This window comes from Paramormyrops kingsleyae, chromosome 1 (genome assembly GCF_048594095.1).
Source record: "Paramormyrops kingsleyae isolate MSU_618 chromosome 1, PKINGS_0.4, whole genome shotgun sequence".
Lineage (NCBI taxonomy): Eukaryota > Metazoa > Chordata > Actinopteri > Osteoglossiformes > Mormyridae > Paramormyrops > Paramormyrops kingsleyae.
Window position 1 is genome coordinate 74,393,779 of NC_132797.1, and position 23,030 is coordinate 74,416,808.

The 23,030-nt window shown below is 45.2% G+C and overlaps 3 protein-coding genes across 8 annotated transcripts in view; 1 reads left to right on the forward strand and 2 right to left on the reverse strand.

Annotated features, from left to right (window-relative positions):
- Positions 1-10,655, reverse strand: part of sytl5 (synaptotagmin-like 5) — a 33,503-nt gene extending 22,848 nt beyond the window's left edge. For 3 of the 5 annotated variants that reach the window (XM_023800979.2, XM_023800972.2, XM_023800977.2), the window contains exon 1: positions 10,273-10,655. The gene's annotated coding sequence lies outside the window, so the exon portion shown is untranslated. Of the gene's footprint in view, positions 1-9,022; positions 9,127-10,272 lie in introns of all 5 variants that reach the window. The other 2 variants (XM_023800976.2, XM_023800975.2) reach the window with 1 other exon arrangement.
- Positions 10,656-11,915: 1,260 nt separating this feature from the next.
- On the forward strand, positions 11,916-16,390 carry dynlt3 (dynein light chain Tctex-type 3). Its single transcript, XM_023800931.2, has 5 exons — positions 11,916-12,073; positions 12,987-13,028; positions 13,206-13,329; positions 14,155-14,232; positions 14,456-16,390. Exons 1-5 carry the CDS (start codon positions 12,047-12,049, stop codon positions 14,530-14,532), a joined length of 348 nt encoding a protein of 115 aa, XP_023656699.2. The 5' UTR covers positions 11,916-12,046; the 3' UTR covers positions 14,533-16,390.
- Positions 16,391-16,770: 380 nt separating this feature from the next.
- cybb (cytochrome b-245, beta polypeptide (chronic granulomatous disease)) lies at positions 16,771-22,580 on the reverse strand. 2 transcript variants are annotated; one of them, XM_023800928.2, is made up of 13 exons: positions 22,446-22,580; positions 22,285-22,377; positions 21,824-21,934; positions 21,431-21,515; positions 20,737-20,882; positions 20,157-20,338; positions 19,917-20,049; positions 19,675-19,767; positions 19,279-19,532; positions 18,765-18,927; positions 18,214-18,360; positions 17,985-18,109; positions 16,771-17,687 (listed from the first exon to the last, which is right to left on the reverse strand). In XM_023800928.2, exons 1-13 carry the CDS (start codon positions 22,488-22,490, stop codon positions 17,570-17,572), a joined length of 1,695 nt encoding a protein of 564 aa, XP_023656696.1. In that variant the 5' UTR covers positions 22,491-22,580; the 3' UTR covers positions 16,771-17,569. The 2 variants fall into 2 exon arrangements, with proteins under 2 accessions (XP_023656696.1, XP_023656697.1); XM_023800929.2 differs by having other exon boundaries at positions 21,816-21,934.
- Positions 22,581-23,030: the final 450 nt, after the last annotated feature.

The following is a 23,030-nucleotide window of genomic DNA, read 5'->3' on the forward strand; positions in this document are numbered from 1 at the left end:
GGCACGCACTCCAATGGCCAGCTTCCTACCAGGCACGCACTCCAATGGCCAGCTTCCTATCAGGCACGCACTCCAATGGCCAGCTTCCTATCAGGCACGCACTCCAATGGCCAGCTTCCTATCAGGCACGCACTCCAATGGCCAGCTTCCTACCAGGCAGACACTCCAATGGCCAGCTTCCTACCAGGCACGCACTCCATTGGCCAGCTTCCTATCAGGCACACACTCCAATGGCCAGCTTCCTATCAGGCACGCACTCCAATGGCCAGCTTCCTATCAGGCACGCACTCCAATGGCCAGCTTCCTACCAGGCACGCACTCCAATGGCCAGCTTCCTATCAGGCACGCACTCCAATGGCCAGCTTCCTATCAGGCACGCACTCCATTGGCCAGCTTCCTACCAGGCACGCACTCCAATGGCCAGCTTCCTATCAGGCACGCACTCCAATGGCCAGCTTCCTACCAGGCACGCACTCCATTTGCCAGCTTCCTATCAGGCACGCACTCCAATGGCAAGCTTCCTATCAGGCACGCACTCCATTGGCCAGCTTCCTATCAGGCACGCACTCCATTGGCCAGCTTCCTATCAGGCACGCACTCCATTGGCCAGCTTCCTATCAGGCACGCACTCCATTGGCCAGCTTCCTACCAGGCACGCACTCCAATGGCCAGCTTCCTATCAGGCACGCACTCCATTGGCCAGCTTCCTATCAGGCACGCACTCCAATGGCCAGCTTCCTATCAGGCACGCAATCCAATGGCCTGCTTCCTACCAGGCACGCACTCCAATGGCCAGCTTCCTACCAGGCACGCACTCTGTACATGAGTACTCTGTGACTGTGACTCTTCATGCTCAACTGGTTGGTTGAAACAAAATCTTGGTCTGGAAGAGTAAACTTAATTAAACTTTCAGCCGAAGTCACTCTCTTCACGCAGCTACTTGCATAAAAGACATTTTTATCAGTGGCATTTTTTTAACAGCGTTTCTGCATTCTGCCTGACATGCCCCCCCCCCGTGCAGCAGCGTTCACAACCTTGTTTCTCGTTGTAATTCGATTCGGCCACATCGCTGGTGACTAACTCGGCCCTTCCTTCTGCTGAGCTGGAGCACCTGAGGTACAGGTGCTCGCCGGTAACAGAGAGCCGCAATCTTCACCGAAAACACTACAGGCCCTATTACGCGGCAGCCATCACAGACCAGCCATCACAGACCAGCCATCACAGACTAACCATCACAGACCAGCCATCACAGACCAGCCATCATAGACTAGCCATCACAGACTAGCCATCACAGACCAGCCATCATAGACCAGTCATCACAGACCAGTCATCACAGACCAGCCATCACAGACCAGCCATCACAGACATCCCCTCAGCTGCAGGCTGGTGGATGGCACGCTGACACAGTGGGGGGGGGTTTATTCACTGTTACAATTACAGATAAAAGTAATGAAAAGCACATGTAAGGAACAGCTATAAATAAAGGCCCGATTGGGCCAAAGCCCCCTCCTGTCTCACGCCGCTGGGGTGAAATGAGTGCCTTATTCTTCCCTCTTACTGTCTCGGCTGGTTATATCGATTTCCAGACCATAACTGAGGGCAGCTTTGCTCAGAATGACTAGCTGATGCTCCAAGGCCGTTTGCACGTGACCGTTCTGTTCCCGCGTTACGTTCTTGTCCAACAGAGCATCTCTGATTATTCCGTTGATATCCCGACTGCCTGCGGGCTACGACTCTGTGCCTTTGTACATCTGATATGGGCTTTAATGATGCTGGAGAGGAAAGACCATCAAACTGAAGAGAAGGTAAGAAAGGCAGAAGGACATCGAGTGAAGAGCAGATTGATGGGGGCCGACGGATCGTTTCAGATCTCACTTTGAGCTCACGGACGTCGATGTGTCTGCAGATGTATTATTGATGCTGTGGTGGCACAGGGAAAGGGTCTACCCTCCCAAACACACGGACAGACAGACAGACACACACACACATCTGTACTCATATCTTTGTGGGGACTCTCCATTCATTTCTATGGGAAAAACACTAATACCAACTATGCTAACCCTAACCATAACCCTAACCATAAGTAACCAAACAAAATAAGACTTTTGGCAAAAAAAAGAAAAACAAATTTAACTTAACTTTCTGGGGACCAAAAAAGGTGAAAATGAGCAGTTTTTATTACATTGTGGGGAAATCTGGTCCTCACAATGTAACAATTCTAAACGTGTGCACACACACACACACACACACACACCTCTGTAAAGGACCTGCAGTGCAGTGTCCAGCCTCACCACTGTAGCTCAATCGCCCATCTTTGGCTGGACGTTCTGCCGATTACCCGTTACTTTCACACCATGGATTTAATGGTTTGTGGACATTGCCTAATGTGCTGGATAATACTGTAGCATTAATGAACATATTCAGAAGGAAATCGCTCCGCTGGGTTTCATTCCTTAATGTTTGATGGGGCAATGGATGAACGCAGTTGCCTTTTAACACAAACGGCAAACGGCTATAGACTCCACTCAGGAATCTTGTCTGCATGTGTATCGTGGAATTAAATTCAGGAGACAGGAACTGGAAAATACTTCATCCTTTAAAATTTATTGGGTGTTTTCTGTTAGTGATGTGCGATGTGGATTGATTTAAACTGATTCGTGTATATGAAAATTTGGTACAAAAACACCAAAATTCAAATTGTAAATGGTTCTCCCTTCAGGCACTGGACAATCTGAACTCTGATTACACAAAATAAAAAGAGAGCAGAGCTTAAAAAGTATTTCTAAAAATAAGACCCGGGAGAACATCTGAAGAGGCCCATTTCCTGCTCTCAGTGCCTCATCCCTAACCGGGCGAATACAATTTTCCAGAGCCGCGTACGACGCTCAGTGAAGATGGACCAGGCGTCGTCCCCGGCAACCCAAAAAGCTTTACCGCTGTGAGAATAATGGAGGCGAGAGGCTGGCAGAGGAGGACTGTGACGCCAGCGCCGTTAGCGAGGGGATAATGACTTTCAGCAGCCGGGCCACTTGTGTGACAGCTAAACATGGGATTTGTGAGCGGTTATGAAACGGTGAGTCGCAGTCGGTGCAGCTCATCTCACGCCACTCATTAGGGCACGAGGAACCACTGAAAGGAATCTGCTATTATCTGCACAAACTGGGGGGTGACAAGAAAATTAGCTTTCTTTATTATAATCTCTATTTTTTTCTCCTACTGTTGCATGGCAACCAGTTTAATATATATGTATATATTAATCCTGTTGCCATGCAACATAAAGCAGGAGGGAAATTATGTTTTTTTTCTGTAGGTTAATTGTTAAGTAGTAAATATTCCTTAAGATAACAGGCAGTCAGACCAAAAGCCATATTTCAATTTCATCACGAGGAAAAAATATCTGGAAGTTTTTTAGGAAAATGAAAATTATTTCACCAACCTGTCACTAAACTGTTTTGCCTGTGTCACGCTGCTGAGGTGACACGCCTCAAACCTGCGATGAAAACAAATGATATTTCCATCCATCATCCCAGTTTGCGCTTGAGGGCACGTCTGCTATTTGAGAGTCTAGCCTCCCTGCGGGAAGAGACGACAGAGCAGAGCCCCCTGGCCTGCAAGCAAAGCGGGAATAAGAAGGCATCTGTCAGGGAAGCGGGGCTCCGAGGGCAGGGAGGAGGGCGCCGGGGATCCTTCCAAGCCGGCTAACATCCTCCTGAAGTGTGAAGCAGGCCTGTTGGTGTTGTGTGAGATTTGCGTGACATTCAGAGCTGTGGCTGAGTCAGGACAACGGAAAACAAATTCAGTGCCTGACTGCAGTGTCACAGGGTGGTAACTCCTCTATAACGGAGAATATACTGTTTGTTTTCAGTAATGTTAATATTCTTGGCAGCTCTAGTACTGTAGTTTGTATTGAAAGGCACTTCATTCTCTAGCAGTCTGGCCAGGCCTACAAGCATGATGACTTAAAGCCTTACATCTTTTTCTTTGTTTACTGATGTGACGTATAGCTGTTATCTTTTTTCAGACAGACTGGAGCAGGATTATTCTGATCCTATTTTCCTTCGGATATCGACAGCACAATCAGTTGGGCTCTGACTTCCACGCAGCGCTGATTAATGGCCCCTGCCTCCCCCCCCCCCAGGGCCCACATCATCTGTGCCCACTCACGCTGGGCCTGCTGACTGCCACACTTCGTTAAAGCCCCCTCTCGGTGGTCCCGTGTGACACAGGGTGACTTGACGTCTCCACTGACAGGGGGCGGATGCGCTAAGGGGCCGTTTTCCGAGCCCCAGGGCCCTGACGCATCCAGCCTCTTCTTCCCACTGGGGAAACGTTTACGCCATGCGGCACCCCGCGCATCAGCAGCTACCGCTGTCCTTTCTGCCGCATTTTCTGTGCCATTTTCTCAGTAGAAGTGAAAATAAAACTCAACAGGATGCGAGGGAACAGCGGTGCTTCCGTAATGACGACGAAAATGCAAAAATGCCAGAATCCTGCCTTGCTGGCTCGTCAGAGTCCCATCAGGGGAGGGGGCCGCTCAGGCCGGGGGCTCGCAGCGGTGATGGTGCTGCCGACACGCACGGGGGGAACAGAGCCTCAATGCTGCCAAACGGCACCCAGCCACCGCCCAGACAAGCCAACACCCCCCCCGCCCTCGCCACGTCAGGCTCCACTGCAGGGGTCACATGACAAAAGAAAACCCTGCCATTCTCTTCAGAATCGTCCTTCATTTCAATATTTAACTGTATCAGCTTTTCCCCCTGAATCGCTTCTAATAACCTTTTCTGCCAAGATACAGGTAATTACAGCAATTAGGCCTCTTCATTAGTCACAAGGCGCCGGCCGGTTCTCTGATTCAATATCACTGGGCCTTTAGTCAAGAGAAATGAATAATTTAAATAGTTTGATATCAGCCCTGCAGCTCTGGCTCTGTTAGAAATTCTCTGTGGTGTCTTACAAGGTAAAGCACTGCCTGACTGCCGGGTCTGAGTTGCAGAACAAAGAAAAGTGTTTTTTTTAAACTGAGAAACACATCCTGGTTTGTGGTTAAAGGACAAATGATTCCTAGCGCCAGTGAAAGGTGCAGGGAACGGACCAGAACGAACCGGAGCAGCTCAGGGCCGCGAGGCGTCACTTCGGACCTCATTAGTTTCCCCTGACGGCTCTCAGGTTAAATTCCAGTGATTAGTGGAGAGGTCACGGAATATTCTAGTTATTTCTTTCATATGGGATTTTCTAAGGTGCTCGGCTGAGCGGCACAAACAGGCCGTAATCCACAACATACAGTACAAATAGATCAGATCAGATCAGATCAGAACTGGAAAAAGTGTATGAGGAATACATAGGGACTGCAAAGACTGTAATGACATTAAAGAAAAAAACAGACTATGGTAACATAAAGTAATTAGGGAATAAACCCTGAACTCATCTGCAGCAAAACATCTATTTATTCCTTGAATCTCCAGGCACTGAAAGGCATGGAAGATGAGAGTAGGTACAAGTGAGCAGACACAGGGACAGACTTCAGACAGACAAGCCCGTGTTAAAAGGCTTTAAAAAATAAAAGTCACATGGATGCAGGAAGACATTGCTGCATATGATTTGTTCTGAGAATGTCGAATATGTTTCCTAAATGAAAGAACCAATAGGAGGCTTGATTTTCTGCTGCAGTCATCACACCCACGTGGACCCTGGCCTTTACATTAAAGCTTCATGAGACGGGCCTCTCTGGGTACTGGGCTTCTCTGTGAGGACCTCGTGGATAAGCTGATGTCCAACAAGCACTTCTGTAAACCACACTGGTGTTTTTGTCAATTACACAGCTGTGGGAACATCCCAGGGGCTTTGCTAGCATTGCCTAGAAGGGCTTCCTGTCCCCATGACCACACACATGTCCTTCAGCATGAAAACAGCTGACTCATCAAGATGAAGATGGCTACTGGAACACAGTGTTACCAAGCCTAACAGCTATCACCACGCAGGTCTCCACCTCTGCCTCCTTAGAGAACCCGAGGAAAGCGCGGAGAGGATATCGAGCCGGTTTCGTTTGCACGCCGTCGTCTTCACAACTGTGTGGTTTTAAGCAGGTGTCACGCAGATGGTTTGCCTGTCTTGTTCTTTGACAGCTTTCATCAAGCCGGGAAACATGCCAAAGGGCACGAGAACGACTCTGATCTTCACGTTAGCCGTTAGCAACAACACTGGGCCACGATTCCACAATATCAGGTGCCCAGTCGATACCGGTTTGTTTTGCAGTCTCACACCTTCCCTGTGGCTTAATCCTAGACCTCCTGCCCGACAATGATGCTTCTAACAAGTTTAAGAAAAGGAAGACCACAGCACTTGACTCTGCATCCCTCCTGTTAATAGGCCTAAAGATACGACTAATTAATTATACATATGAAACTGAGGAATTCTGGGAAGGCCACGTCCTCCGACTGGACAGTGCCCATCTTAGAGCTGATGCTCCTAATTCCCATAGCACTAAATCAATTCCTGAGAGCCAAATTAACGTAACTGACTGTCCGATCAATACGATGCAGCAGATACAAAGACTCCCGCAGAAATGTGACCGGCGTACCACACGGTGAGAGTAATGAGAGTGCAGTGAACCAATCAGTCAGCAGTTCAGCGTCATGCTACAAATTATTAACACCCTTAGATGGAGAAATAACCTCTTGCTTTTTGCACCTTTTGTTTTGTGCTAAGAAAACACAACAGAACTGAAGAGGAGCATGTCAGAAAATACCAGGCACATGACACACTATCAAAGATGGATTTGAGCAGCTCATATCCTCCCTTGTATACATGAACCCTGTACAAACCTTTTGATTTAAAATCCGAAAGGTCAGAGAAACGAAACACGACCAAAGTCTCAGTAGATCATGACTCAATCTCACAGTCGAGGCTTAAATATTTCCTGACACCTTTTCTGCCAAAGTGTTTAACTGGTTCTCCACCAGCCTTGAGTGTGGATTTTTCAATCGAACAATCTTTGTCTGTTTTCAGTAGATTCATCATGCGGGACCATCGAGGGTGGAGAGGAGGATAACTCCAGTTCCTTCGGCCTTAATGACCGCTTCATTATAGCAAAGAACATAATGACGGTTTTGTGCATAGTCACTTTTTAAACCCTCAGTAAGCTCCACCCCCAGAGAGGGTGTGGCCTAGTTCTGCTTTCCTGATTTGTCTCCCAGTCTTATTTTGATAGGATGAAAGACTTGCTTATTTTGCAGCCACGCCCACTATGGAATCAGCAACAGACCCCAGGTGACTCAGAATGCTGTGTAATGAGTATGGTGGGCAAGGCCACGCCTCCCCACTGCTGTCCAAGTCACACTAAAGTGCTGACAGATTACAAGGGGGATCCAGGACCTAGAGAATGCCGCCTTTTACAGGCCAGACCTTTCTGTCTTTAAAACCAGCTGCTGTCAGAATCAGCCTCTGGGTTTCTCTTTCCGACTGCTGCCACCGGGCCCTTCTGTGCCACTCTACTCATTAGCTTGCAGGGTTATACTTACTCTGTAATATTTACTCATTAATACTTACTCTGTGCTAATCCAATAAGTGGCAGCCCGGACACAGAACCAAGATCAAACAGCACCGGTGGGTTTATCATGGCAAAAGATGCAGTGTGGAATATTTACTGCCATAAATGTGATTTCTGCGCCAGCCAAGGCCCCAGGGCCACTAAATGCAATCCTCCTCATACCTGGCAGTAAGAGGCTCCGGGTCGGTGCCAGATCGCTGCATAATCTGTAAATCACAGATCTAAAGTGTCCCAGAGCTGTCGACATTCTCCACATAAGACTTCCAGCCTAGCCCAACCAGAGGCTGCATCAATCAAGGCAGACCCCCCCCCCCCCCAAATGAGGGATTACTGCTGTTTTTTGGGGGGTGGGGGTGTTTATCTGAAAGCCGTGTGTGATCTGCTATTACCAAAGGAGATATCGAGCTCACAGAAGGTTGGCAAATCTGCATGAAGCAAGTCGTTAGCTTGCCGAGTGCCTCTCCCCCAGCCACTTAAACATCCACCCCCCCATACTGGTTCAGCCTCTCCCCATTATATGTTTCCCTGCTCACCCCTGTGCCATAAATTGCAAATGGAGCATCTGCTGAGAAAGAAACATAGAGAGAGAGAGAGAGAGAGAGAGAGAGAGAGAGAGAGAGAGAGAGAGCAAAACCATAGGCGAAGGAAACTGAAGATGAAGGGGACGGCAAACAGGGGGCTTCTCAGTGGATGCAGACGTGCAGAACAAGCCACAAGGGCCCCCACAACTACGCCAGCCTGTCGCTGCTGCAGGAACTTGCTGGCACTGAACTGAAACCCTCAGAGTACCAGGAAACGAAGGAGCCCAGCTGCCTTTAATCTGACCGGGTACAGCAAACAGGAAGCTGTTCTCATCCACGGTGACGATGATAGCTAACACCGCAAATACCACAGAAATGATAGGCAAAATAACCAGTGGTAACAAAGAAATTCATATTTTAAGCTAAAAGCTGAATAAATATTCTTTTAGTATCTAGGAGGAAGCCTTCCTCAGCCCCAGTAGTGTCTCAGAAAATGACCTCGCCTGCCTTAATTACACACACACACACACGCACACGCATGTAGGGTAAACATATCGTTATGGGGACCGCTCATTCATTTCAATGGGAAAAATGCTAACGCTAACTATGACAACCTTAATCCCTACCCTGCCCTAACCATTACCATAAGTAACCTAACAAAATACAAGAGTTTTTGCATTTTTAGTTTTTTCATAGCAGTCACCGATTTTTATAAAATATAGTTTTCCCTTATGGGGACCAGGAAACCGGTCCCCTTAAGGGAAAAAACGGATATTTATCACGTTATGGGGACATTGTGTGTCCCCATAAGGATAGGTAAACCCGCTCGCACACACACACACACACACACACACACACACACAAAGACACTGTGCCCTAAAGACCCCAAGGCAGTTGTGCATCCCGCCAGCCAGTGTCCACTGTGGGAACTAAAGCCGACCGATTCCTTTATTACCTCCAGCTCCTGATAAGCGGAAGCGGGTAAATTCGTCCCCCGACGCGATCGGTCGAGCCCTCCCCGAATGCGGCGTGGCGCAGGAGCATCTCCTGTGAGCCTCACTGCAATTAAAGATGGGATCTGGAGGAAAACCTGCCCCACTGGCGTTGGGATTACAGAACATTACCTGCGAAATACGAGCGGTCCACTTTCACAAGCAGCATGAACTTCAGATTACCCGGCGAGGCTGCCTAAGACTCGGTCGCTTTCTCCTCTTATGTAAATGTTCAGGAAACTCATACCTAATCACACACTTTAATCATTGATAATGTGCATGTTTGTTATCCAAAGCATAATTTATCTCATATTTTGTAGCTCCCCTACCAAGCCGGTCGGTTGCACACAGAAATGATTCACATTAGACCAGAAAATTGATTCTCCTGCCTTGACCGTAATCGACAGCTTATGATCTTCGCTGATCTCGTGATTTATTCTCATCTTCAGTACTGCAGCATGTGTTTGCTCATGTATGAACAGCGATTTTGAAACCAAAGTGAAAAACAATCAGACGCTGAAATATTATGATACACATCACTCTCGTTAATCTTCATAAAACATTGAATGATAGTCTTATTATGCTGGTAGGACTGTCTACAGTAACGTGGGGCGCGGTGTGGAATTAACAACGCGTGTAATACAGAAGGAAAAACGGACGGCTTTTAGTGTCACGTTTAAAAATAATTCATATAAGTAGGAGGGATCATTTTAAAATGCATTTCACAAAAGTTACCCAATCCCGAAGCAAAGGGGACTGGCAACTTCCAAACTTTTTATTCTTAACATTATTTTATTGGTTATGTAAAATCTTCGTTTGGAAGACCAAAAAAAAATGCGTTTACTGCATTGCACCTGTCCACACGGTACCCGCACAGGTGATCTTTACACGGCATATAGACGTCCCACTATATCAAACAACTAAATAGTCCTTTCGTTATTTTTGTTGAAGATGCATAAAACAGTAGCGTAGTCAAGGTTGGATTAACATTATGTCATTACAACATTAGACACAGTAATACTAATGATTAATTCAAAAGTAATGATAGGAGCAATTTACAAAAGGGTACCAAATCCCGACTGCAATTAAATTCGGCGTGTGTATCCCCACGGCTCATGCTGGCTGTACCTCAGCACTCAGCACGGAATATTTCGATATCGCACGCAAAACGTAGATATTGTTTCATTGAAAATGATGACATGAAAAATCTTACCTGCCCCTGCGAAACTCCGCAAACTGCCAGCGTGTGTGAAATGCGGCTTTTCCTCCTCGCTGTCACACTACGCGAACGGCACGTCCCCTCCTCCCTGCCATTCCTGCGGTAGCTCCCCGCTGCTGTTCGCATCCAGCCGGCTGAGAAGCGGACCGGCGGCGGGGTTCTGCATGGCGGAGGCGTGGTCACGGCTTTGAACCGGGAACGGGGGGGAACAGCTGGATCCCGGACCGGCCACTTCAGAACTGTTGCGCTGCTGCATTTGGGTTCATTTTAAATGGATGAATTACCTTAATCATAAGGGATAAAATAAAAGCATTTTAAATCTAGCATGGTTTGACTAACTGGTTGTGCTACAGAAAGAACCTCCCTGTTGCCGTCGCCAGTGTTGTGAGACCCAGTTAATCTGCAGTAAAGAAGAGTAGACAAAGGCACAGAGGAGAGACCTTGAACTGTTTGTTATCATGGCATTGTTGGCTATCGGCAACTGAAAGGCTTATGCAAGCACGGCGATTTGCCCCTCTAGATCGTCACAACAGCTTTTCTTTGCCTGAAATTGGCTGCCTATTCGGCCTAATCAAAGTCCTTGCAACAATTTGATAAGTTAACGTCCATTATAATTCTCCCAGCCTATATATGAAATAGGTAAGGAGTGTAAATAATACAGGCATAATAATGATGATGATGATGATGATGATGATGATTCAGCACATTCTTGTAAACATATCAATAATATATTAGAAACTTTTTAACAAAAATATTTGAGTCCATCTGGTGTATAAATCACGTCACTACATCCCTTTTTATCGCGAGTCCGTTTACATGCCTTCAGCAGCAGGTGCAATGCTAAGTTAAGTCACTCGAATGAATGGGGTTTATTACTCTGATGGACCATTAATCAGCAATGGGGGCTTCTTTGTATAGAGATAAATGCTCATGGACAGAGAAGACAATGTTTCATAAAATATGTAAAATCATTTGAATCAGTTTCTTGCAGAATCACGCAAAATACATGGAATGTCAAATATCATAGGCCTAATGGTTAAGAATATCAAATTAATCCTAAAATCACAGTTTTATTTATTATTCAACTATGCTCTTAAATTCCACCCATCCATCCGCCCAGGGCCGGCACTGCCTTTCCAGGGGCCATAGGCCAAGTTTTAGTTGGGGGGGCACCCTACGAAGAGCATTGATAATTGTTTCACTTTTTCCACAGCGCAGGTAAATTGAGGGCCCTAGGCAACTGCATACTCTGCCTATAGCTAGAGCCGGCCTTGCATCATCCATCCATCCATCCGTCCGTCTATCCATCCATCCATCCGTCTGTCCGTCCGTCCATCCCTCCATCTACTAAATGCTTGAATTGGACCCAATAAATATAATAAAAATAATGTACATGTATTTTAATGGACACGATCAGAGCTAAGCAATTAAACTGCCATTTTACACAAAAATCATGCAAAACGTTTAGCCCACTTGGCGCGTGTGTGGCGTCACTGCGAACTGTACATTTTGATTGTGTAACCCGGGTCATATTGGATGCATTTGCCATGTGCGGGGCTTAGTAAATGATTAGCACCCCCAGTCACTAGGGGGCAGCATCAGGACTGCTGATGCGTCCCCGTGGCGCGAGGAGCCCGTCTGTGGTGCTCTTTGGTCTCCGGAGCGAACAGGAACCGCGGCGCTGTCAGTGTCTCTGCAAGCGGACCCCAAACGCCCATTTATTGTTATTTTTTCCCCTCCGTCAGTGTGTGTTTGCGCGTGGAGAGAAATGGAGGAATATCATTCTGGCGACGAGGTGAACTTTTAGTTCTTAGAGTTGGCTGTTGATTATGTTCTTTTTTCGTTTTGTTATGGTGGTTTTACGACTATTTACCGGAGCACAGATGCGCAGGACTGTACCGTAGCGGTCCGATGTGACCGTCGACCGCGGTGTTTGTTGTTTTGCTTTAGGTGTTTAAATCCTTTAATTAATTAATAAAAAAGAAAAGAGCATAATAAGGGTGGTACGGAGCCCTTTCCTGCCCCGTCAAGCTTTGATTCGGGTTTTGCCTTGGCCATTTTCACGGGGTGTGGTCCTGCCGAGCTGGTGTCATTCTGGTGTCATTCTAACCAACTGCTCATAAAAATCACCATTCGTGTCAGAATAGGCAAAATCTAAACAGTCATGGCAGGGACTTCATTTGGGTAATTAATCTTAGTAAATAATTACCGGTGTATTTCTACCAATGCATTTATATACAATTTTAAGTGGTTTTTCGTACCCATGTCGCTATGTTAGTAGTTATCCAGTATTACATTGGGGTGGGGACAGACGACTTTAAATGGATGACTTACAGGTGTATTTTTCAAAGGCGTAGACTAAATATCATGCTGTTATTGTCTTTTTGGTGTAATTGTTTTGTCATGATTTGGTACCCCTGTCGTCTATTAATTACCCCAAACTTGTCAGCTTTGAGTAGATACGTGTCTTTCCTCCAAGAGAAATAGCCATGTTCTGTTTTGTAAAGATGAATCACATCTCATTCAAAGAGTTGAGATCTGAAGCGGAGGGAGCTGAAAGAGGTGTTAAAATTTAGGTCGGCAAGTATTTCGGATGCCTGTTGATGCACGTCAGATTAAAAGGATCAGTCCAATGGAAGATGTTTTAAGGCAGTTTACTTTCATAACTTAATACACAATTTCTTCCTTTTCTGTCTTTGACATCACAGGTAACCTTCAATTCTGATGAAGCAAGTAACAGCGTTAAAGAGGTAATTGTAGTATTACAAGTGTTTATTCTAATCTTTATGTGGAATAGTTGTTGTTTTCTGTGGTTTGTTCTGTCTTGAGCCAGTAATGTAGAGGGTCTGTTTGTCACGTGAGACATGAGGGCATTGTGAAGAGGGCTATAGAGTTGGCACCCTCTGATTCTCCGTCTGCCTCTTCAGTGCATCGAGGGGATCATCGGTGGGATGGACTATAACCAAAACAAAGTGAACCAGTGGACCGCCAGCATTGTGGAGCACTCTCTGACAACGCTAGTCAAGCAGGGGAAGCATTTCAAGTATATCGGTAGGAAACCGCAGCCGGCAGACATGGGAGGGGTTAATAGAAGAAAAGAGCAAGAGATGCCTTTAAGTCTAGTGATACAGATGAAATGTAATTTAAATATTATTTAAAGGTCATCCTCTTATGGATGTATTGTGGACTTCAGGTTCTTTGAATCAATGAATGAATGTTTTTATATAATGCTTTTTAAGACACCCAAAACACTTTAGAGAACCAAAGGGGAGCCACTTAAACCACCAGCACCGTGTAGCCCCCACTTGGATGATGTGCCGGCGGCCATTCTGCACCAGTACGCTCATCATACAGTGGTTAAGGTGGTGAAGGGGCAGGAGAGAATTCACAAGTTAGATACAGGAGAGGGTTCCCCAATTACAGTCCTGGAGAGCCAGTCTGCAATACGTTTTGTAGATTTTCCTACTCCAGCACATCTACTATACTGGGTAATTGGCTGGTGACCAGAATAAGGTGTGTTTGAGCAGGAAAATCTACAAACTGTGTTGCAGGCTGACCCTCCAGGACCGGAATTGGGGAAGCCTGATGTGGGGGATGATTAGGGGGGCAGATCTGAAATGGCCACAGTTTTAGCCCGGACATCGGGGCACCACCCATATTATTCTGAAAGATGCCCAGGGATCTTTTATGACCTCAGAGAGTCTTTGACAAAAGGAACACACCTTCTGAGCTCAGAGCCAGAGCTGCTATCACAATTTGTCAGGTTTCCTTTCATTCTGAAACAGTGGAAAATCAGTCGTGGGTCACTTGAGTTGTCTGCTTTTCTGCTGTGGCTGAGTCGGAGGCTGTGTTCACTGTGACCTCTGTGTCTCGCAGTGAATTGTGCGATCATGCAGAAGAGTGGCGCTGGTCTGCACACTGCCAGCTCCTGCTACTGGGACATCACCACCGACGGTAAACACCGAGGATATTATTTTCTCACTTGGTTAACGTCACGGGAGGAAATAGAATTTGGTGTCCTTAGGCTCTGTTGACTGTGAAATGGAATATTATTTTGCACGAAGGCCTGTAATAGTGGCAATAGTCACATGCTTCCCAATGGGAAAACCATTCAGACATTCCTCTGATCACGATGCTGGCCTCTCACACTGAAGCTCTGTGCATTTCTCGCCTGCAGGCAGCTGCACGGTGCGATGGGAGAACCGCACCATGTACTGCGTGGTCAGCGTCTTCGCCGTGGCCGTGTCCCTCTAGCTCCAAAGGTCCTGGTGGACGTCAGGCGAAGGGGGGGGTGAACATAGGGTCTACGACACGCACCCAGCCGGGTGGAAGCTTTGAAGATCAAAAGCTAAAAGACGTGTTCTAGGAAAGCACGCCGGGGACCGACAGATGCCTGGAATATCGTCCACGTTGGAGGACTTTCTGCTGTCAGTTGTCACTGCACCTGCTCGCCAGTCACCCTACGCCTCCATATTTAGTGTCCGTCGTTGTCCTTATATCTGTATGGCACACAAATCCTTCGCTTTTATTAGAGCATGACTGAGTGTAGATTGTTTCTAAATAACACATTAAACATATTGGTAGGAGTGTAGATAATCATACCAGACCCATTAACCCATTGCTTCATGGCTATACAGTGCTCTGTCTCTTTTCATGGCATGTTTTGGCTTAAAGTGGGATCTTAATTTTTTAAAATCTTTTTTGGGGAAAGTGTTTCAGTTTATCCTGACGGGGGTTGAAGCCCCAGAGTCAGGCCAAGGCAGCGTAGGTCACCAGGATTGAGAACACCCTGGATGTACAATTCTGCATGCAGATGCATCTTGGGGCGGAAGTTGCCAGTTAGCCAGACCACGTGACTTTGGGCTGCAAGAGAGAACCCATTCGAAATTGGGAGAAAAATGAAATCAACACAGAGCGTATGTGGGATTTGAGCCCACAATCACAGGGAAATGACAGCAGTGTGCCTCGCTGAGCCACCTCGCTTATTCGGGGGGTGTTTAGCTAATTTGATGCAGCGTTTAGAGGTAGACGATCACAGGTAATATCAAGAGAAACACATTTCTGTGAGTCAGGCCAGAGTTGCCCCATTAGACATCTTAGTGAGTTTTCTAACTCCTAGCAGGATGAAAAACAGTGGCATCTTGTTTTTAGAATACCTTTTGCGAGTATTTTAATAGCAATCTACACCGTCATTTCAGTTTTTTTTTTTTTCCCTCGTTCGTGGTGATCCTGGGGGCTGAACACCACGTGATCGTGCTCGCAGCAGAATGTCATACTTGCGCATCCCCCCGGCCGACAGTAGGTGTCACTGTAAAGCAGTGAGGTGAGAAATCAAGTCACTGACACACCCAATGGAAACCGGCCAGTTGTGTGATTTCCTAGTGTCACAACTGCAGGATTTTAACGTTGTAGCGATTAATGTATTTTCTCGAAACGTTAAATTTCATTTGGCTTCATAATTAATTGCCTCAATTGTTTCCTTTAAAGGTCCCCACAGCACTCGTTCTGCTTGCTATCACGGTCAGCAGCATTCTTTACTGGATTTTGGGAGAAACCAGGGATAAATCTTACAATTTATATTAAATGATATTTTGTGTTTGATTTTATGGTGCAATTTTAACTGTAATAAGCAACTTTTAAGCATGCATTGAATACTGATAATCATTTGATAATATATGTTATTACTTTGTTATGGTTTTAATGATAATTATACAGGAAGGAGAGTTTTTGTCCTGGTAAAACTAAAACAGTAGCACCGTTTTACCAGTCGATATTTTTAAAAATTAATTTTGGCCATGTGCAAGAGGTGTTCATCCTTCCCGTAACCCAAGATTTGGTTTAAATTTTTTTTTTTTATTGTAATAGCCACCCAGAAGGAATGACCACAGCTGCGGCTTACGGATGAATGTTTAAATCGTTACTTCCTTCCTGTATTGGCATCAGAATTACTTTTATCAGATAATGTAAGTTACCTGAGGTGGGACCGTCAGGCAAGTGGGTTAATGCTGATTTTGGGTCAAATGAATTGTGCCGTTTTCCAGTCCAGTTATAGTTAAGTGCATGATTTAACCAAATCTACTAAGATGTAAATAAACCCAATTAATCCCTTGCATTTATCTAAAGGTTTGTGTACTTTAAACAGGCAGCATTTCAGATTTTAAGGTACCACCCACACACTTGGTTATATTAAATTTTAAACCTCATCACCTGGCTCTGGTGTGCAGGGGGAGGTCTGGCACAAAAACAGCAACATGCAAAGATTAACAAGGAAAGGTTAAATGATGTACTGCAAATATCTTGAGTCAGTCACTTCGCTACAGAAAAAGAGCTTTTTGAGTTTCGCATACTTTTATCTTTTTTTTTTTTTTGCAACGAAAAATATCTACTGACAACCTAAATGAGCAAAGCAGAGAAGTTCATGCAGGACTCAGTCATTCAGTCCAACCAGTCAGATGGAGTCTCAAAACCGCCTTAGGTAGGCTGGCCAAACAATGCAGAACAATGGGAACGTTTTATCAATGAGATAACACCTGTCACTTTTGCATTATGAATTATACATACATTTTACAATATAGTCTGGGTCAAATAATGATTACGGAACTTCCATCCAAATTGGTTACCGGCTCGAATCAGCTTATTGTATTCAAAGCAAACTATTTCGCAATGTTGAAAATTCCACTTTGTGAAAAGCGTTTAACTACTGGAAAAGGGAACAGTGATTTTCACACACGGAATATCATGCAGAGGCGGCACTAGAGAACTAGACTATTTCTAAATGTGTTTTGCAAGACATTTTGAAATCCAATAAATGGCATGTCAAAATGAAAATTATGAGCTAATGCAAACTTCCCGTTGCGCTGTGGTTGGGAAGAAGTGAAAATTTCCTACCGCACTGATATACTGTCTAAAACTTGCTTTGAAATTTCCTGATGTACAGAAATTAGATGAATTGTTCCTTCCAAAATGCATTTAAAGATGTGTAGAGTAATACAGTAACTGCTCAGATTGTGATAACAGCTCCAGAATTGATTTTACAGTGTATAAAAGCTCTTTGTGATTTCAAAACAAATACTGACAACCTAAAGCAGGAAGCAGGCACTGGCCATTTGGGTCTTTGCTGCCCTTCTTTTGTGACAGTAAATGCTAGTTTTCTGCCTGAATTGTTCTCGCCTCAGTGTCTAACATAATTCTGTGTTACTTCTGCCAGTTAATGAACCACAGGTTTGCTGGTCATTGAGAAACTATAGGAAATGGTGGTCAGTTGGAGCAGCGTGTTTACAGTCTTAAGGCATCAGAAGTTCTCCTTATTGAAGATGAATTTGACCTCCGACTGTGAATGGCTATGACACTGCTTCTCCAGGGACTCTGCCAGGGCTGGTGGCCCGCAGAGGAACACTCCAACTTTTGACCTGCAAGAAAAGGCAAAGGCGTGTCTCATTTAGCACCACAGCATGGGGATGTTCACTGCGACAGCAGAAAGGTCACAGTCTTATCTCCAGTTATTTATTTACGTTTTGGTTAAGAAGCCTGACTCAGGACCCGGCTTCCTAATCTATTGAGAACCCAAAAATGTCCCGGGCTGTGTTCCTCAAAAGCATAGTTGCTAATTATGTTGCCACAGTCCAGTATGTGAACAATTACGGCTGGAGATCCTCTTCCCCTGACTGTTAGAGCAGAGTAACAGGGTTAACATTGGTTCCTCTTACCCTTTGTGCTTTGCGCCAATGGAGTTAAACTCGCTGTTCCAGTTTGGTTTCCCATACAAAGTCTTCTGTTTTAGTCCAGTGATGGGATCATTTTCTGCTTCGTGATGAACGGTGAAGTGGGCCGCCTACAATGATACGGAGTAAAACTCAACAAGTAACTACTGAAACGGCAAGAACACTTGTTAGATGTTGCCTTGTTTAGGTCCCCGCTTGGACAGCGTCTGTTTACCTCTTTTTCCTTCCACCTGGTCAGATAAATGTTGTAGCTGAGGAAGTCAGTAGAGCCCTTTTCTGCCATCTGTCTCTCCAGACACTGCAGCAGGTCAGCAAACCACTCGAAGGCCTGAGTCTCGGGGCACAGCCAGTAGAAGTAGATCTGAAATGGATCAGCGAAGCCCTTTATTTACATCCAGGAGGGTTTGGGTCCCAGTGTGGCAGGGGTTAGTGTCATATTATTATTATTATTATTATTATTACTACTACTATTATTTCTTTTCTTTAACAGATTTTGTTTGTTTATTTGTCTATCTATATATTATTGATTTGTTTGTTTATCCTATGCATGCTTATTTTAATTCCTTTCTTTTAAATGTTTGTAATGCACTTTACAAACCTTGCGGTTAAAACAGTGCAATATTAAAAAATACTAATCGATGGAGAATGAAGTCGGTATCCATCCAACCCCGATCCAAGCTAAAGCAGGTGTCCCCCCCCCCCCCCCAATATCATTCCTAACAACATCTGAGGGACAAACAAAAATGAAAACCCCCACCCTCTCACCTTTTTGGTGAACACTTTGGCGTTCTCATGAACGTACTTGTACCACACCGACTTGAGGATGGAGGCGAACGGGGTCACGCCGATGCCCGCACCCACCAGCATGACCACTTCGTAGCGAAAGACGTCCTCACTGGCAGTGCCGAACGGCCCGTCTACTGCCACCCTGCGCGTCAAACAGCTCCATTTACCTCCAGGGTCTCACGCCTCCTAATTAGTGCAGCAATTCAACCTCCGGGGGTTGTGGCAAATTTTGTACCATTGTGCAAAGTACTTGAATTACCCAAATAAATACCCAGTTAGTATAAAGATATGAAACAAAAGGTTTTAAAAGTGACACTATTTTGCATATGGGAATAATATATTTCTTCCTTTTCCACATTTGTTTCTCAATACTAACGGATTCAGCAGATGTTGTAAATGCCATATCCCCTTTCTGCTGAGCTAGATATAGGAGGACATTTTGTGGTTGATCTCCCAAGGGTTGCTGCTCCAATGCTCATATTCTGACTCTTACTTTGGTAGCTTCCAGGCTTCCTGCACCCCTTTCTTGTCACCAGCACACTCCTTGTACAGTCCTTCTGTCCAGTCACCCACGATGCGGATGTGCACGCTGAAGTGGTCTTCTTCCGGGGCAGAGGTCAACGTAAATGGGTGCCACTCCAGCTGGGAGATGGATGGGCACTGCAGGAAAATGTACTGGCCCACCTCCATCTTGAAGCCCTTCATCCTCATCTGAAGCTCCAGGGTTCTTGAAGGATGCATCACCACCTGTGACAGGGAGATGGGTTTGAGTCACGAGGATTTCACAACCTTCTTTAATTCAGGAACAAAGACCACAGCACAGGAAATCTGTCCATACACACACTTAGCTAAGACAACAGCTTCAAACTCCAAATGCTATGAACCTGACCTTAGTGATGACGACCTTCTGCTGTGAGCGGATGAACCTCACCAGTCGCTCACAGACGTACAAGAACATCGGGCCCACCACCCACTTCCATGTCTGAAACCAACCATATGGACGATAAAAACCAAGAGCAAAACTGTTGACAGCAGTTCTGTTACAGATGCATCTTCTAGAAAGATCTGAGGGACATCAATGTGCACAACACAAGACCTGAGAGAGTCAGAGGTTTTATGTGGATAACTAACCATTGGTGGATTTCCAGCAAAATTTGGCACGGGACAAACGGTGCTGTTTTCACCCCAGGTCTGGTAGTGCTGAGAGCACTCTTTTGGATTGTGTTCACTGAGACTCTCAGCGGTTTGACCTCGCACAATACGCCTGTGGAGCCAAATACAACAGCGGCACTGCGTTACAACAGCGGCACTGCATTACAGTGAGCCACAGCTGTATCTCCTCTCACACCACACTCTCGTTGGAACACCTACCCAACTCCGTGGAGTACCAGGCCGATAAAGAAGATGACGAAGAGATGATGAGTGAACCAGAAGACTTCATAATACGACCTCCGAATGACCTCCATGGATGATGTAATCATTAGGATCAGAGCCAAAGTAATGACCACTCCTGTCAGGCCAGCAATTGTGGTGAACATCACATAAGTTGGATTCTGTTCAAAGATTGTAAACTGTTTCAGTTCACTTTTCATTTACTGTGAAATTTGAACTGTTTTTTGGGGAATCCAAATGTTATCAAGATGGATTCACTTGCTGATAAAGAGTATTAGCTCAATGAATGAAAATGTAAGTCCGATATTAGCATGGAGATGTAAAATAGAACTCAAGGAAAAGTATTTTTGTAAAGTTCCTAAGTGGTTTTGTTACGCAACACATTTCATCCCCATCGCAGTGTGTGACATACATCCTCTGTGACAAAAAGTCACTAATACATTTTCAGACACACTGACAGTGTCATCTGCTCAGGCTGTCACATGCAAGGCAGTGTATCCTAATCTATCATGCTTCGCTAACCATCTGATTGGTCAGCAGGTCGAGAGGCGGGTCTTACGGTATCAGCTGTTCTGATAGGGTTCAGGAAGGATCGATTGTCTCCATTCCCAACCTGGGACAGCACATAGGGCAAGGTGCTGTTGCTGTCAAGCTGGGCCCCCATGAACCTCTCAAAGTTGAACAAATGGGCCAGAATATGGATTGCTGAGGAAGAGAGGACCAAGATGTCTAATTTTGAATATTCATCCATCCATCCATCCATCCATCCATCCATGTGGGGGCCTGGACTCCATTCCAGGCAGAACAGGGCAGAAGGGATAAGGGGGACACTCTTGATGGGATGCCAGTCCATCACAGGAAACATAAACGCAACCAGTCACACAATACAGGCAATTTACAGACACCAGTTAGAACTGCAGGTCTTTGGAAACCAGACTAACTGAAGGAAACATCGGGAGAACATGGAAACTCCACCTATAGGAGCGGAGGCAGGAATGAAGAAAACGTAAATATATTACTGAAGAACAACATGCATCACTGTTTATTTCAATTAGTGACAGTAGTTAAGATGAACGCATGCTGAGATTCTGACCAAATTTATAGGGCCAAAGTAATAATTAATATGCAATGAATACAAACGAGTTTAAGCAAGAGACAACGTTCGCTGTGTCAAAAGAAATGAATGTTGACTGTTAACGATGCGCAGAGACGATCGCAGGGTTATCTGTGGTGATGTGGTCGTTCGTTATTACCTGTATGCAGCGCTATCATGTAAGCCACAAGCTTGTGGAAAGTCAGGTTTCTGTCCAGCTGACGGGCTGCGCTGCGACTGCATCTCTGCAAACGAACATGCAAACAAAACGAAGCGTGTGTTTTAATTGTATACGGGAATCCAGTAGGCCTGTATATGTTATAATAATACAATACAAGAAAGCAGGTCTGTCATGTGTTAATTGCAGTAGTGTTTGCAATTTGAGCGTAACAGTATCCTTATAAACGAAACAATATCTCGACCACAACATTGCACAATTACCCGCCACCAATTATTACATGAATTTTCCTGATTGACACATCTGATGTCAGCTGAAGGAGGAACATAATGCCGCACAACTTACACAATATAACAGACACACGTACACACTCACTTGGACGGAGCCGCGGAGGAAGGAAAGCAGATTTCGGCAGACAGGCAGCAGGATCAGCATGCAGTTGAAGTTCAGGCAGGCGGCGGGAGCTCTGGCCCATGGCAGCGCATCCTGAGCAGATCAGAAGCAGAGATCACTTTCACTTCTGCTCGCGGCTAATTTAGGCTCCGCACCTGTGCCCGGGTCCCTCCCAGTCAGTCAACCTCAGTTAAAAATACTATAATAGTAATATAAAGTGCTTTTCACAAAACCGAATTATGAGATTGCAGCACGTTTCCAGAACTACAAACAGCAACACAGATACTTTAGAAAAATCTTCTAACTTTGTTTTTTTTTTTAAATTTTTTTTATTATAATGATTATTAGCCCACTAAAAAATTAAATCAGTGAATGCACATCTAAAGTTACATTTTCTTTATTGGTTACGAATTAATGCCTTGAGGGGTGGAAGACAGACTTACTCCGAGGATGGCCCTGGTGTAGAAGAAGCGATCGGTGAGGAAGGCGATGTAGAAGTAGACGAAGAGGAAGGCATTGATCCCCAGCCAGACGAGCTGAAAGAGAGCCCGTTAGCCAAGTCGCGGTCAGAAGAGAGAGGACAGAGAAACAGGCATGAACTTACAATGACAAAGATGGAGAGTCCTTCGTTTTCTAACCAGTTACGCATGGTGAGAGCAAGAGCGAGTGAGTTTACTGAGCCGGGATGTGCAAAATATATAAGCCTAGCTAAAGAGGAAGTGGGAGGAAGACAATTTGGGGCAAGTCCTTCTTGGGGAAGTACATCACGCCGAGCGATTTCACTGCAGGCTAATCTAGGAGGCTTATCGCCCATATGCATTGATAAAATACAATTACTAGCTGGAAGTACATAATTTAAGGCCTTATTTCACAGTAGCAGAATCATTCCTCAGGTTAAGTGATGGTTAATGAGTAATCTAAAAATTTAATACATACGATTGATTAATGTATCTTACATTGTAGTGGATTAATAAAATAAAAAGTGAACTGCACATAAAATGCACATTTTTTCATAAATCAGTTGTTTTCCCCTCTAAATGTTTGGAGCGCAGGGCGCCACCTATTGACGGGGTACATACTTAGCATGCCAATTTCCAGGGGTGGATAGTTCAGGTGCACAAAGTACATATCTAGACCAGAAAATTATTTTCAGCCAAAAACCAACAAGGACCGTTTTCTCTTAAGTATA